Raw genomic sequence first — 16,358 nt, 5'->3', positions numbered from 1 at the left:
TTCAGTTCTTTCTTGTTCTAGTGGTATTGACCAGAAGTTGGAGTGTAAACTTTGGGCCTGTGGCACGACGACTGTACACAACTAATAATCCATCTCCTCCTGAATGGGGCGTCTCTGAAGCTAGAGACAAAAATCGGTGTGTGCTTGACTCCTGCACCCACAGGGAGCCTGAGCCCCACAATTCAGCACATTCATACTAGAATAATCCCTGAACAGGAGGGTCGGTCTGTGGCTTGTTAAAAACCCTCAGATTTGTGGTCAGTAGAAACATCCATGAGCCTGTTTGGGCTGAAGGATACAGTGGCCCTAGTGAAGTTACCCTAGCATTTAAAAATTAGGTTTCCTGTAATTGCTTTAAGTAAAAAGGCGGGGAGGGGAGGCAGGGGATAAGGAATGAAACCTGAAGTTATCATCTTGGGACACAAAATATGTGTGTGTGGTTTTAATATCCTGAGCCCATTTGTTGCTGCCCTGCGTTTTGGAAAAAGCCATTACAGTTCCGAGGAAATACACACTGCAGGCTTATCAGCCCTTCGGTGACTGTAAATTTACTGCAACAACTTTTAAAGGAAGAGTTTTGTTTCCAGTAACTGAATTTCTGCATGAAGAGAGGAGGTATAAACAAATAAAACAGGCAAAAGTATGAAATACCAGAGAGTGGAATAAAAAGAAGGGTGGGAGGCGAGGGGGAAAGCTGTGCTCCATCATTCCGCGAACGTCTAGATACCAGAAAATGAGAATAATCACAGTAGGACGGGAAAATGAGAGGACCTAAGCAGAGATTACGAAAGCGAAAAGGGAGTAGTGTTTTTTGTTAATAAGTTGGGATTTCTGCTGTGGAGAATTGACTTATTTGGACATTGACTAAAATAATACACTAATCTTTTTATAGAGGAGTGAGGGATTTAGACATGCAGTTACTTGAAAATTATTTTTATTTTTTTAAAGATTTTATTTATTTGACAGAGAGAGCGCGCATGAGTGGAGGGAGGGCAGAGAGAAGGAGAAGCAGACTCCCCACTGAGCAGGGAGCCCGACGCAGGGCTTTATCCCAGGACCCTGGGATCATGACCTGAGCTGAAGGCAGATGCTTAACTGACTGAGCCACCCAGGTGCCTCTTGAAAATTCTTTTTAAAGGGTCAATGTGTAAGCATAAAAGTCTTGCTAATTTTCAAGACATTTATTTAATAAACTTTTGATCAGAGAGTTGTCCCATCAGGATCTTGCCCTGCCTCGGGCTTATAAAATCCACTTTCCTGGGCTCATTTCAGTTCAGGGACCCTTGAGTGGATCTAAGGGCTTAGTTGTTCCCATGACTCAAGTCCCCTCAGTTCTTGATAGCAAATATTGCTAATTTCCCCAGTGGGACAGCATCTACTTCTATTGGGTGTTTATTAATCTCCCTGAGGGCTTGTACCCATTTGAGCATGTTCTAGGTTTTTGGGTAAGTTCTGGAATACTCTTTTTTAGTGTCTTTAGATGACACCTTCATGTCACCTATACCAAGAAGTCATGGTCACACAGTTTAAGAAATCATACCTTCTAGGAACTAAGCTCTATATCTTATACATATCAGACATACATGTGCGTGTGTGTGTGTGTGTGTGTATAAATTCTCATCTGATGATGCCATCTACTTGCTTAAAACACTTCTATGATATTTGTGACTTTCAGGAAGAAATTCCAAATTCTAAACATGGTGTGCAACGGTTCTCAAACTATAGCATGCATCTACATTCTTCGGGTGCGTGTTAAACCACAAATCACTGGGTTCAATTCTCAAGGTTTCCTATTCAATTTGAGTCTGGAGTGGGACCCAAGTTCCCAGGTGATGCTGATGAAACTGTTCTGGGGCCACACTTTGAGAACCACTGATCTACAAGACTGACTATGTATTGACTGATCTTTTTCTTGCCTCTAGCTTCATCTCATGCCACTATCTCTGTGTTTGGTGCTCAGCTGTCTTCTGGGTTCCCAATCTCCTCATTCTCTTTTCTGCTTCTTCCCATACGTTCTCTCCCTCTCCCTATATAACTTAACCAACTTAACTCATGTTGAATCCTTCATACTAAGTTGGGTTCACTTGTTATTCACTCTCATTTTCTCTGTACTTCTCCTTTGTAGCATTGAACGCAATTGCAGTCAAATAATAAATTGCATAATCTGTAGTTAATATGTACTCTCTTCACAATGGTATAAGTTCATTGAGGGTAATGACTATCCTACACATCAGAGATTCACAAGTGCCTAGGGCAATATATTTTCCATAACTGATATGAAATAAATATTTGTTCAATGAATGTATGAATGAATACATGAATAAAAAGTACAAAGCAATATAGTTCATCTTTCTTACTGTGCTTATACTTAACCCTAAGGGTCTCCCTGTTAGTTCTCTCAACAGGCACTTCATTCCAAAAGAGTGTGCAGGAAAATTGGCAGTTGCCCACATACATTGTTCAGATGATCCTTCTTGCTCAGTGCAAAGAGGCACCTTGCAGAATGACTCTCTGAAATAGGCCTTGATACATCAAGATAAATACTCTTAAAATGATAATCCCAGATTCTTAAATTTTTGTTATTCAGGATTCCATAATGCTGTAAAATAAAATCCAATTATTTGAGCATTTTAGCTGGAAGCCACTTTAACAGGATTTTGGTTACATTACAATTATAGAGAAGCATTCGGGCTTTCAAAATATTATGTATGAAAACTTTAAAGTCATACATTCTTTGGATAGAATAGCAGGGATTTGTTAACTAAGCCTAGTATTTTTTTTTAAAGAAAACATTGTGCCTTAATAACTAAAATACAACTACGAAAATAACTTAGTTTTAGATAATCACCACATATTTATAGAGTACTAGAGGTCATATTATAATAAAAGCTGATACATATATTTATGAATTACATACTTATGATTATAGTTTTAAGTCATTCTCATTTCTTGTGAAGAGTTAGGAAGATCCAGTTATTGTAAAACCATGTAAAGTGTTGTAAAACTGTATATAGCTGTATGGTACCAGATGATACTATAATAAAATATGGTATCTATATTTATATACATAAGCCAATATATGTTTATGATTTATATAGTTACAATTACAGTTTTAGGTTCTTCTCTGTCATTTCATGTGAGGAGTTAGGAAGACTTAATCCTTGTAAGGTTCTGTATAGCACACGGATATCTTACTCATGACCTATATAATGGGGATACAATCCTTAGAAGGGGTGAAATTCATGTTCATGTTTGAATACACCAGGGAAGCTAACTCAGCGAAGGTTGAATATTTGTCAGACTATTTGGGGAAAAAGTGTAATTTTGTGCAGTGATAGTTCTACTTTCATCAGAAGATGAAAGAGGAAGATTTGAAATAGCAAATAAGAAAATGAAAAAGTTGGGAGTCAAATAACGGGAGCCAGAGGAAAATCACAGGTGGAAAGAGACAATATCTGGGATGTTGATGGATGCATCAAGATGGATCACTGGGGGGAAACACACGGTACGATGTTTTGTAGTTCGCTAGTACAAGCCTTCTCCTGACTTAAATCTCCCTTTCTCTTGGCAGGTCTCATTGTCCGGGAAGTGAGCATTGAGATTTCACGCCAGCAAGTCGAAGAACTCTTTGGGCCTGAAGATTACTGGTGCCAGTGTGTGGCCTGGAGCTCAGCGGGCACCACGAAGAGCAGGAAGGCCTATGTGCGCATCGCATGTGAGTCATTGCACATGGACACCCTGGGCTCCAGAACATGGTGGAATGTGGGAAAATGTAGACTGTCACTGGCTCTAGATTCAAAGAACCCCAGTCAGAACTCCCAGATTTCTGCATTTGAGCTACACTTGCCCCTTAAGTCACCAGAATATTATTTTTTGTTTCAAGACATGGACAGTTTCTCTTTAGAGATGTGAAAGAATTAGCGATACTTTTAAAAGATCCTGAGTTTTCTTTTTTTAATCTGGTAAGAATTAGGCTACAGGAAAACCAACTATATTCCTTTAATGAGTTTATTCCACCAATGTGTTAGAGCAATGTTGATTATTTTTACTGTTGGAAATAGAAATTACCCATACAAAGCTTCTCTGTTTATTTTTTGGAACGATTCAAGTGCATCAAATACTCCGCTGTTTTCCAAACTGTGTTAAATTCTGGAGTATTCATGTTTATGGAGAGGTTAAGAAGTGCCTTACAAAAAAGGGTTCCATAATCAAATAAAGGTGGGGAATTTTTTTTTTTTTTTGAACAAAGTTAAATAGGTTTATTCATTGCAAAATTCTCAGATTTTTAAATATGCGAATGCATATTATGCCAAAGAAAGAGATGTAGCCTGCAGCTCTCTTTGCAAGCCCCTTTTCTCAGTGAGTGCTATTCACATTTTGAGCAGTATGAATGCTGCTTTAATCTGTCTTAAGGTTGCATACTGGGGTATTTTCTCAAGTCTGAGACCACTGAAATCCCTGTGAATTATATTATTGGAACTCTTTTGTATGTCTGCATTTTATTAAATTGAAAGTGATGGATGTCAGTATCACCCACCTATCACACGTCACTGCGTCCCAACAGTTTTGGCTCTGAGGCTTCTCCCAGTTCCCTGCTCTCCTCTTCCCTTCCCCTCCTGCTTGATCTAGATCAGAAGCCGCTACTAACACGCCCCAGCTAGTCCCCATGGCTCCCGTTGTTTCGCTTTTCTAGCGCATCGTCCATGTTACCACAGATGCGATCTTCCTAAAACTCAGATCTCTGCAGATCGCCTCCCTTCCTGCTGAAATGTTACAGTGGCCTGTGAGATAAAGTAAAGATTCCTTACGATGCCATATGCCGTCATGCAAGTCTGCTGGGGCCGGCGTACAAAGTGCCACAGACCAGGTGGCTTAACCAGCAGAAATCTCTTTGCCCACAGTTCTGGAAACAGCAAGTCTGAGGTCAAGGTGCCAACAGTGCTGGCTTCTCCGAGCGCCTCTCTCCTGGCCCTGTCGATGGCTGATTTCTCCACATCTTTGCACATTCTTTCCTCTGTGACCCCAGGCCCAAATTTCTCTTCCTGTAGAGACACCAGTCACATTGGATTAAATCCACCCTAAAGGCCTCATTTTAACTTCGTCACCTCCCTTTCTAAAGGCCCTGTCTCTAAATAAAGTCATATTCTGAGGTCTTGACAGTGAGGACTTCAACGTGTGAATAGTTCAGCCCATGACAACCGTAGTTCATGGAAACCTATGTTTCCAGCTCCAACCACAGAGAACGTTTCCATTTTCGTCACACTAGATTAGCAAGACTTTGGTTTCTGTGCTTTCCAGTGACTGTTCACACTGAAGGCTTTCCCCCTTCTCTCATTCTCTTCATTATTTGTAAACATTCATTTAACAATATTTAGTAAGCATCTACTCTGTTCTTGCCACAGTTGTAGGTACTGGGTATGGAGCCAAAACCAAGACATGTAAAGAGCCTTGCCTTCGCAGAGTTTCTGTTGAGGTGGGCAAGGGCAAACTCGAAATGAGATAAGTAATCATCACGACCAGAGCAGATGGTAAGCGCTACGAAGAGTAGTAAAGCAGGAAAAGAGGGTATGCTGTGCTGGGGGAGGGTTGTCAGGGAATTGCCCTGGAAGATGTTGATAGTTGAAGAAGCCTGAAGGAGGGGCAGGGGGACTGAGGCAGAGGGAGCAGGAAGTGCCACGAACACCAATACTCCGAGGCAGGCGTGCGCTGGCCTTCCTAGGCGGATGGCCCAGGACCCTGTAGGTGTCATAGCTTTGGTGCTTAGAGAAGAGAACTTTGGAATGTTTTCAGCAGAGCAGTTCATGATCTGACTTCCGTGTTAGCAGAATCACGACTTGTGTTGAGAATAGATCAAGGGTAGAAGCACAAAGTCCTTGTGAGGCTGTGTCTCTGAGAGTTGTTAGACTTGCATAGATTAGAAGCGGCGGAGAGGGTGCAGCCTGGCTCTTGGATACAGCAGTTCCCCTTATCTGCGGGGGGATATGTTCCAAGACCCCCAGTGGATGCCTGAAACCGCAGATACTACCAACCCCATATATGCTATGTTTTTTTCTGTATATACCTATGATAAAGCTTAATTTCTAAATTAGGCACAGTAAGAGATTAACAGCAATAATGATAAAATAGAGCAATTGTAACAATATACTGTAATAACTGTTAGTGCATGTGGTCTCTCTCTCAAAATATCTTACTGTGCTGTACTCGCCCTTCTTCTCAGGATGATGTGAGATGATAAAATGCCTGTGTGATGAGGTGAGTGACACAGGCATTGTGACATAGCATTAGGCCACTCTTGGCCTTCTGATGATAAGTCACAAGGAAGATCATCTGCTTCTGGACTGTAGTTGACTGGGGCTAACTGAAACCACCGAAAGCAAAACGGCAGACAAGGGGGGACTATTGTATATTTAAAGGTGGAGGTAATAGCTTTTGTTGAAAGATTGGATGTGAGATCTGACAGAGAGAGAAGAAAGAATGATTCAAGAGGCTTGAGCTTTTTGAAGAATTTGTTTCAAATGTCCTTAGTGAAGTCATTCTTGTCTCATGGGTCTCCAGAGAGACAGGCATTCCTTTCTCAATCCTTTCAGAGCAGTGTGTCCATTCTCTTAATATAGGGCTTGTCTCAGTTGAATTATATTCACTTGTTGTAATGTCTGTGTTTCATGCCAGCAAGTTCTTTGAAATCAATTTTGCTTAATTCAGTTTTGCTTAACTTTATATCTTTCGTGCTTAGCACAATGCCTAGAACATCATAGATGTTTAATAAATTTTGTTGAATTAAAAGTGTTATAAAAAATTCTCAGTGAAGTTTATTAAAATGCTATATATTAATCTTTCCTCTCAGAGCATATCTAAAGAGGTTTTCTCTTTGTCTTACATGGATTCGCCATGACATAGACTCTGAGATGGAGACACGCATGCGGGCAATGTCCTGAAGAGTACTCTTAGGAACAGTACCCGTGGAGGAATGCAGGCTGTAGGATTGGGCAGAAGGAGAAATTGAGCTGCAGGGCAGGTATGACAAAGGATGGCTCCACAGGGAGCTCTAGAGTGCACATGGCCCTTCAGAGTTGCCCCATCTTGTAATACAGTGGTGAGTGGGCCTTTGTTCCTCCATCCGTAGTCAATGGATGCCGGCCCTTGTTTTACTCCCAATCTCTACCAGCTTGTGTGACCTGGGTCAAGTCAGTTCTTCTCAACTGAGGGCAGTTCAGGAGAGAAGCACAGAGCTTTCTCACAGGCAACACTCCCAAAAAGTGGGGTCAGTCCTGAAAAGGGATCTCATTAGCATGCCCCTACACTCACTATAATCGTCTACCACAAATCTTGAAGACTTTATTGTATTAATTATGAAGCTCAACGATATTTTTAAACATTTTAAAAAGAAACAAGAAACTAATTGTTTTGGTCAAATATTTAAATGAATTCAAAGTTAGCTTCTAATTATAATTAAAAGAGGTACAATGATATAAGACTATATATCTTTCAGTGCTATGTGTTTATTAATATCAATTATAATGAATATTTAAAATTGCCAATTTATATTCCATACTCAACTGGCTTGCCTAAAAGCTAAATTTTAAGGACTGCATAGTTCCAAATGAGAATCTCATTATGCCAATTCCAAATATATATATGTACCTGTATATATATAATATCATAGCGTATGTATGGTGTGTGTGTGTGTGTGTGTGTGTGTGTGTATACACTCTATGTATGTCCCTATTCTGCACATAAAAATTAAATACATATAAGAACCCCATCTTTCTTTGCAATGTATTATATAAACTTTGCTGAACGTAATTTGACATTTTCAAATAATAAGAAAACAAACTCTTAGTAAGAGATTAATTTGCTCATGGCCCCTTTTCGTCTTCATGTGATAAGATTGAAGAACAGTTTGCCTGTAGTTCCATACTTCACTGAACTCATATATATGTGTGTGTGGCCAAAGAACACCATCCGATATATAAAGCTGTAACCATATAGATTTCTATCATGTTTTTTAAAAAAAGGTTAAATTTCATTACTCTTTATTAAGACTGATTTCTACCAAGCAAGTTCTTGCTAATATTGTACAAAGCTTGCGGATTTCCTAGTTTGCCCTGTTTCACGTGAGCCTGTGGGGCTTTGCCCAGTGATATTTGACAGATGGCCATCACATAAACTGCAATTAAAGTTTAAAGTTGTCTCAGGCAAAGATAACTATGATGTTAAGGTTAAATAAATGCAATTATGTCTCATCTAATTAGACTTATACTCATGTGTATGATAGAGGGGCTCCTTGTTCTTTCACAAAAAAGCTCTATTTTCAGAAGTTTATAAGGCAGGAATGAATATTGGCTATGTGTTTATTCACTTATAATATTTCATTTATTCAAACTATATAAAATATAAAAATAAGTTTGTGACAAAATTAAGGCAGAAGAGAAAAAAAGGAAATATGGAAGTTAGAATTTAGCCAGGCATGGGCTGAGGACATCACATGCCTGCTCTAGAATGGTGCACGTTTGCTAGAGGGCCGTGCCAGTGTCCTACGTGGGTGCCGTGGCTTCCACTGCAGAGAGGAGTTGCTTCAGAGAGACCTCAAGTCTACCCCAAGTGGAGCCTTTATGAGAATATGGCTATCAGTTTCGTTGGGCTGTTTTTCCAGTATCTCTTATTATAAAGCCAGTGGGAAAATTCCTAGTGTTAAGGTAGGAATATAATTGAGGCAAAATGTTAGCAAACACTGTCATTCTCTGGGCAATGTCTTCATTTTGATAGGGCTGCTGTTTTGATGTTGTCATTGTTGGTGATGTGCTGGTTGTTGTCTGTGGGGAGGGATACAATGTCAGTAGCATCGTGAAATGGCTAGAGGACAGGTTTTGGAGCCAGGCTGACTTATGTCCAAATCCTAGTTCCATCACTTACTAATATGACCTTGGTCACGTGACTTAACCCCTCTGAGCCTTAGTTTCATCAACCGTGAAATGTAAATGATAGGGTTATTTTAAGATTAAATTGGATAAACTTGTAAAGCATATGGCATAGTGCCAGACACAAAACAAATGCTCGGTGAATGATAGTAGGTGTTCATAACAACAGGTATTATGATTTAAACTTTATTTGTGCATTTTGAAACTTATCCATACTGAGCTAACATTTATTTCTTTTCTTTTCTTTTCTTTTCTTTTCTCTTTTCTTTTCTTTTCTTTTCTTTTCTTTTCTGAGTTAACATTAAGAACTAAAAAGTTTCTTCTTGTTTTACAACTTCATGTCCCAGGCCTTGGCTCTCAATCCTAGAGGATGAAATTCTCTGCCAGCTCGCATACAATTAGGTTGTAACTTTTCCCCCATGCCCGAGGATGGAGGAGCACTGCATATGGTCACCCTTCTCCTACGATTCAGGAGTCAGAGTAGATTTATGTGCACAGAGAATCCATCTTCCTGGGAATGGCAGGCTAGTTCCTAAGGATTTTTTTCTTTATTCTGTGTGCAAACCAATAAATCACAAAGGCCACTGGCCACAGATTGAAACATGATAGTTCCTGGGAAGAATGAAGGAAGATCAAGGTGGCCCTCTGCTCATCTCTCATTGCTCACTTGTCCTTTTCCCTGGGATCAGAACCACCTTGTGACCACCTGTGGGTTTGGACCAAGCCTGGTTCACATTTGTGGGTCTGTAATGTCTCACATTCTATCCAGAACAGCCGTGTCCAGAGACACGTAATACCAGCCACCTATGCCATTTAAACTTTTCCAGTAGCCAACCTTAAAAAAGTAAAAAGAAACAGGCAAAATTAATTTTAGTAATATATTTTTTTAGTCCAGTATATCTCAACTATTACTCCAACAAAGTAACTAATATAAACAAGCATTAATGAAATACCTTATATTCTTTTTTGCATGATTATCGTTGAGATCTGATGTGTTTACACTTACAGTACTTGTCCATTAAGACTAGCTACAGCTCAGCTGTTCAAGAGCCCCCTGTGGCTAGTACTAGACAGTTGGGCTCTAGAATTAATGGTCAAAATGGTGGCACTGTTTCAATCACTTTGTTTCTCACCTCAGTTACCTTTTTTTTTTTCCTTTTAGTGAAAACACATAAAACCTACTCTCTTAACAAATTTCAAGTACCTAATACAGTGTGATTCACTGTAGTCACCATGCTGCAGAAGAATATTCCCAGAACTTACTCATTTAGTAACAAAGTTTATCCCCTTTGGCCAACACTTGGTGGATTAGCTCATTCGATCCTTGCAACAATTCCATGTGACAGGTGCAATAATCACTATTTTACAGATGGGAAAATTGACAACAAAGGGAGATTAAAAATCCTGCCTGAGGTCACGGCTGGTATATGGAGAAGCTGGTCTGACCAGCAAGAGAGTCCACGCTTCTAATAAATACTCTGGGTACCGACAGGAGAGGAGGGGACTCACGGTGATTTTTGTGTCAGGTGGTAGTTCACAAAATGATCTTATTTTCCACGGGCATAATGTTATCAGCTCACTATTACATTGTGCAGAAGTACTGGAAGGCCTCGGGTTCCGGCCTCTCTCCTATTGCTGGGTCGTGTCCAACCACACCGGCTTCCTTGATTTCAGAATGCAGTACACTCATTTCAAATATAGGCTCTTTGTAATACCTGTGCCTTCCCACCCAGAATATTCTTCCCCAATTCTTCAATGTGGGTCAGGCTCACTCTCTTCTTTCATTCAGATTTCTGCTGAGGTGTCACCTTTTCAGAGGGGTCAACCCTGACCAATTGACCTAAAGCCCACTGATCCCAACTCTGTCACTCTCTTAACCCCAAACCTGCTTTAGTTTTTCTTGAGAGCATTTCCCCTCATTATTCTTTGTTTCCTTTTATGTTGACTGTCTCCACCATAATATAAGCTTCACAAGATCAGGCACTTTATTTTCTTTATCGTGATGCCCCCAATGCCTAAAAATAGTGCTGTGCACGTGGTTGGTGCTGAGTAACTGAAGACATAAACAAATGGAATGAAATTGAATTAAACTGAAAGCATAAGATGGGACAAAGTGATGATGTTATTCAGTGCTAATGATACATTCTTTTAGGAAAGATGTTTTATCAGCCACGTAATTCAAGGACATCAGGTAAAGTGATTGCTTCTGTGCTCCCCACCCCCACTTCAAGACTCCGGTACATTTTTGTACTTATTGATTTTCTTCATAGCACTTATCAACTTCTCACCTACTGTGTATTTGCTTATTTATTATGTTCATGGATTATAGTCTATCTCCCCCACCCCCTTAGAAAGTGAGATCCACATGGGCAAAGATTTTTGTTTGGTTCATTCACTGATGAATTCAAAATGTCTACAGTGGTGCCTGGCATAGTGTAGGAACTCAAGAAGTCTCTTAAAGGAATCAATTAATATTTCTGTTGTGGGGCAGTGGTATCTTCAATTAAACAGACGTAATCTTGTGAATTATTGTGAATTATTATATATAGAAGTCATTGCTCATGACGTTATGTGTTTCTTTTCCATTCCTATCTGTCTATGGGGCAGAAAAAAAGATTAAATTATACTAAATTATAAGGATTTGATGAAATAATACATTTCTTTAACCAGGTGGCCCGAAAGATTTAGGTTATGTTATGACAGAGTCTGGCAGCCTAACACCAAATACCTTGGTAGAGTTCAGCCCAGTTTACCAAACACACCAGAGTAAATGGCCTGTTTACTAACATGCATTTCTGAGCTATGGTTTGATCCCTTGTGCAACGGTTGAAGCCCTTAACAAGCCAATTGTAAGTTACAGAGGCCAGATTTTGAATTAGATAAGATTAACTGCACAATTGAGACGTTTTTTGGTAGTAAGACAAAAATCTTTGACCATAAATTTCTTCTTGTTTCATATAAATCTCAACTGTTACATTAAATAGTTCATCACATGGTTCCTATTTCAAGATTAAAAACCATAAGACATACCTGATTGCATCAGTCTGTATTTTTTTCAAACATATTTTCTATTGTGTTTGTACAGAAATTCCCGATTCGCTGAGTTCCCACAAATCCATCGACATTTATAGCTCATGTTTATTCTGCGAGGTAGACACCAGTTGATAGAACACTGTCTCATAAGTTATATTTTGGGAGAAATCAGCTCTCTGTGTGTTATAGGCAGGGCTGGTAACCCACTGGACTAAAATGTGTCGTTAAAGTAATGTTTTCTGCTGGATGAAAAGGGAAGTTTATGGCTAAACTGCTTATTTGCAAAAAAAGCTTGTCTGCAATCCTTGCATTCATTTCTTTGTACTCTGAGAAAAGAGCCTTAACTTTTTGATATGTCAGGCTCCTCATCCATAAAGTTGGCATGTTTCTTATTATTTATCCCTAAGACATACCTTAAAGAATATTGTGATGGCATATAATCATTTTTTTCTAAAACTGAAGATGCAGTGTGAATATAAAAGAGTGGCTTGTACAGGTTTTTTTTCCTTCCTCTTCTCTGTAATGGATGTCATTTGCAGTTCTAGTTCTAAAATATTTATTTTTTAAAAAACCCTTTAGCAAAACTGAATACAAATATGTTTGTCCTATAAATGCCCCAAAGTCAAGAAATAAAGAAGAATGGCTGGAACGTGTTTCCCTTCTTCAGGGACTTTGTTCACTTGGGATTTCTCTGTTTAAAGACCTCTGTGCAGTAAGGGATAGCCATCCCTGGGTAAAACTGAAGACCTTGCCAAAATAATCCTTCTGCTGCTTTCCTTAAAGATCATTCCAACCTCTATCTCTGGTATAAACTATGATATTATGGAAGTGTTCATTGTAAATCCCTAAGAGTGGTCAAAAACATTACTTTTTTAAAATGTGGAGTTTACAAAATAGAACTCCAATATAAGCCCCCAACAGTCCTATGAGGTAGGTTCTCTTATTATCCTTATTTTGCAAACTGAAACAGAAGCCGGGAACTTGGTAACTTAGGAACAGGGAACTTAGGTAACTTGGCCAAGTCACTTGTTTAGGAAATGGTAAATCTGAGTTTTAAACAAACTCGTGACACTTCCTGACTTTTCAACCTAATTATAGCGGAAACTTCATGTAGTTCATTTTTGCTGTTTGGTTGCTTGGGCTTTGTTTTGTTTTAACTTTTACAATATTTGAGAAGAAAAAGCAAGTAAAAAGAGAACCCCATCCAACATTGTGTCCCTTACATTTAACAATCACTATCAGAGTTGCTGAATAAAAAAAAATAAAAATAAATTATGATTTTTTTTCTCTAATTCCAGCCAAGATAAGATAATCTCTTCCTTAAAAAATGGCAAACGTTTTAGGGTTCAGTAGCCTTAAGGTAGGGATTTTTTACTTTTAATAAGTGCCCCAAGCTCAGAAGAGTAATCGAGTCCTCTCAAAATATGCTACACTGGCCAGTTCACAGTGGTTATTTCCCATGAACAGCCCGAGTTGGTGACTTAAGCATCAGTGGTACTCTGCTATGACAACATAATTAACACCTTTTATCATTATTGGAAGAAAGAGACTTCTTTTCCTTCTAAAAACACAAGTACGATGACTAAATGTGACCATAGAACTATTTTATTCACTAGAGGAGCACTTTGAAAATACATTAAAACAATTTTTTTTAATTTTTAAAAAATGTTCAGCACCCCTCTGTTCACTGAACATGTAAAAGAAGTAACTGAAAATTTGGAAATATGAAAATGTGAGTCCTAGCAAAGCAGCTGGATTTGAGGCTCGATGCCAGGACAGACCCATGTCAGGAAGTACAGAAGATGGTCAGAAAGCATGCAGGTAACTGCACCAGGAGCCTCTTCCAACTACAGAATTTTCCTAGATCCCGAGCCACGTTGTCAAGACCAGCTCAGTTTGGGAAGCAAGAAGCTTAATTCTGATACTTGGAATGTGGCCTCTTGGTAGCAATAAGTAAATGAATAAAGTAATTTATTTAATTCATTGAATATCAGTATAACCAGGAACTCTGTAAGAGTTTGACAGCCGCACTTAACTTTGCGCTTGATGGAGTGGGTCTCTGAATGAGGACATTTACAGAGGGCTTTTAGGTAACAGCACTGCCCTCGTAAGGGTTTTCGTGTGTATTCCTTTATTTGTTCTTCACAATAACCCTATACAATAAATACTGTAATTATCCTCATTCTAGGGATGATGAAACAAAAGCATACAAACCTCCATTAAAATACAGGACCAGGGTTAAAGTCAGGCAGGTAGACCCAGGCTCCACACTCATCACCACTGTTCTGGATAATGGTCCCAAAGGCATTGGGGTCCTAATCCCTGGAACCTATAAATCTTACCTTACATGGGAAAAAGACCTTTTGTGGATGTGCTTAACAATCTTGAGATGGAGAGATTATCCTGGATTATCCAGGTGGCCCCTAAATGTCATCACAAATGTCCCTATAAGAGAAAGACAGAGGGAGATTTGACCCAAATAGGAGAGGAGGCCATGGGACTGAAGAAGCAGAGATTGGATGGATGTAGCTACAAGCCACGGAATACTGGCAGCCACCAGAATCTGGAAGCGACAAGCTGTGGAGTCTCCCAGGGAATTTACGGAGGGAATACAGCCTTACTGACCCCTCGATCATGTATGGCTCAGTGAAACTGTTGGTCTCCAGACTGTGGGAAAATAAATTTCCGGTGTTTTAAGCGCATACATTTCATGGTAATTTCTATAAGAAACAAATATAACCGCTATGTAGACCTACATAATGGGGTAGCTTGCTTGTAAATAGCGGATGAACTTCAACAAGTTAACTTCTCAGGGTTTTAGATGCATTATCTGTAAGGAAAGAGGGTTGACCTGTGCAATTTCAAAGAGTTTTTATAGTTACTATAAGAGAAACTGTTCCCAGACCTTCGGTAAAAGGGCTTGCCAGGTTATTTTGGAAATTGATTCTAATTCAGCATTTATAAGAGTTCTCCTATGTACGAGCACCAAGCACCAAGATATATTTGACTCTAAAGAGTTTTTCAAATGAAAAAATTTCATGTACAATTGGCTGGGATTAGTTACTTTATCTTTTTAAAGTGAAACTCAGCAGTGATATGATATCTGATAGAAAACCCTGCTTAACTGTGCAGACACACCCCATACCAGCAAGTTCTTTGCTAGGTTGGGGATGCAAATGCATCATATCTTGAAGGCTAACTCCTGCTTAGTGATAGCCTCCCAGGGTTCTGTGCTGGGGAGGCTAAGGGAAGCTAAATCCAGACTCCAGAGAAAAGAATGTAACGACTTACTATTTGGACACATGCACTGTAAGGGAAGGTGGGGGTGCCAAATATTTGCTATTCGTACTCTAAAGAACAAGAGCTGAGCAGAAATCAGAACCACTCTGGACGGGTTCCTTCTTACCTGAAAGAGCTTCAGGGTTTTGTTGACATAGCAACCATAGCAATGAAGACATTGGTTCAGTAAAGAATGTGGGGACATATTTATCCTATGTAATCATCAAAAATTACAGAAATACATGACAAAGTGTCTTTCCAGCCATCAAGAAAACTTGGTTCTCCTGACTCATGTGCTAATAGTTTCCATTTATTTAAAATGGAATCATTTCCATTTATTTAATATTCTGAAATCCTAATGTTTATTGCCTAACACTCTTTCTGAAAGTAGGCAAGGGAACATAAATTAATAATTATAAAATGTGAATTCAGAAAATGTTACATATGCAATCCTACGAACAGAAACAGCTTTGCCCACCAAGCTGTCTTCCTTGGTTAAGCATCTAAGTGTCAGAAGAGAGAAGAGCTGTGGGGAGAAATCCAGAGGACTGTCTCTGAGGTGAGAGAGAGGCCACAAGAAACACTAAGAAAACTTGGACACACTCAGCATTGAATTTGCTAGGTCAACGTCTCAAAATGGCAATCCACAGGCTTCTTGGTTTGGCCCTCAAAATGTTGGCCCACACAAGAATTCCTGATAAAGTTTTGAGCAATGAACAACCTACACGATTAGAAAAAAAAAAATCACGTAATAATTCACATGACCAGCTTCTGTTAGCAGTCAGATACGGGGTCTGCAGGCCACTGTGTCTGCACTCTTATATGACAATATACAGCTTATTGCTGAGTAGCAAGAGTTAAAAAAACATGGATTGGTTTTGTATCCTTGTCTTTATTAAAATTTAGAAACGAAAAACATCCCAGATGGGCATGATGTCTCAAGAAAAAAAAAATTATTGTGTCTAATTTTCTATCATTTGTGTTACCTGCGTGGTCCCTCGATACACATGAAATTTCAATCACTATGCTAGACAGTGTCAGCTGTCAGCCTGTGCAAAAGCTTTCCACTACTGACACTCTGGAAATACCAGTGGAGGGACCAGTAAAAACCAGGTGGTAAGAACCACA

General features: G+C 39.3%; 1 protein-coding gene across 4 annotated transcripts in view; it reads left to right on the top strand.

Annotated features, from left to right (window-relative positions):
• Positions 1 to 16,358, top strand: part of UNC5C (unc-5 netrin receptor C) — a 342,899-nt gene that overhangs the window by 221,521 nt on the left and 105,020 nt on the right. For all 4 annotated transcript variants that reach the window (XM_048211818.2, XM_026509692.4, XM_057309522.1 and 1 more), the window contains exon 3: positions 3,572 to 3,715. In XM_048211818.2, the coding sequence (XP_048067775.1) occupies positions 3,572 to 3,715 (144 nt within the window). The remainder of the gene's footprint in view (positions 1 to 3,571; positions 3,716 to 16,358) is intronic.

The sequence above is a fragment of the Ursus arctos genome, unplaced genomic scaffold (assembly GCF_023065955.2).
Source record: "Ursus arctos isolate Adak ecotype North America unplaced genomic scaffold, UrsArc2.0 scaffold_9, whole genome shotgun sequence".
Lineage (NCBI taxonomy): Eukaryota > Metazoa > Chordata > Mammalia > Carnivora > Ursidae > Ursus > Ursus arctos.
The sequence above is the reverse complement of the archived record's forward strand: the minus strand, read 5'-3'. Positions and strand labels throughout refer to the sequence as shown.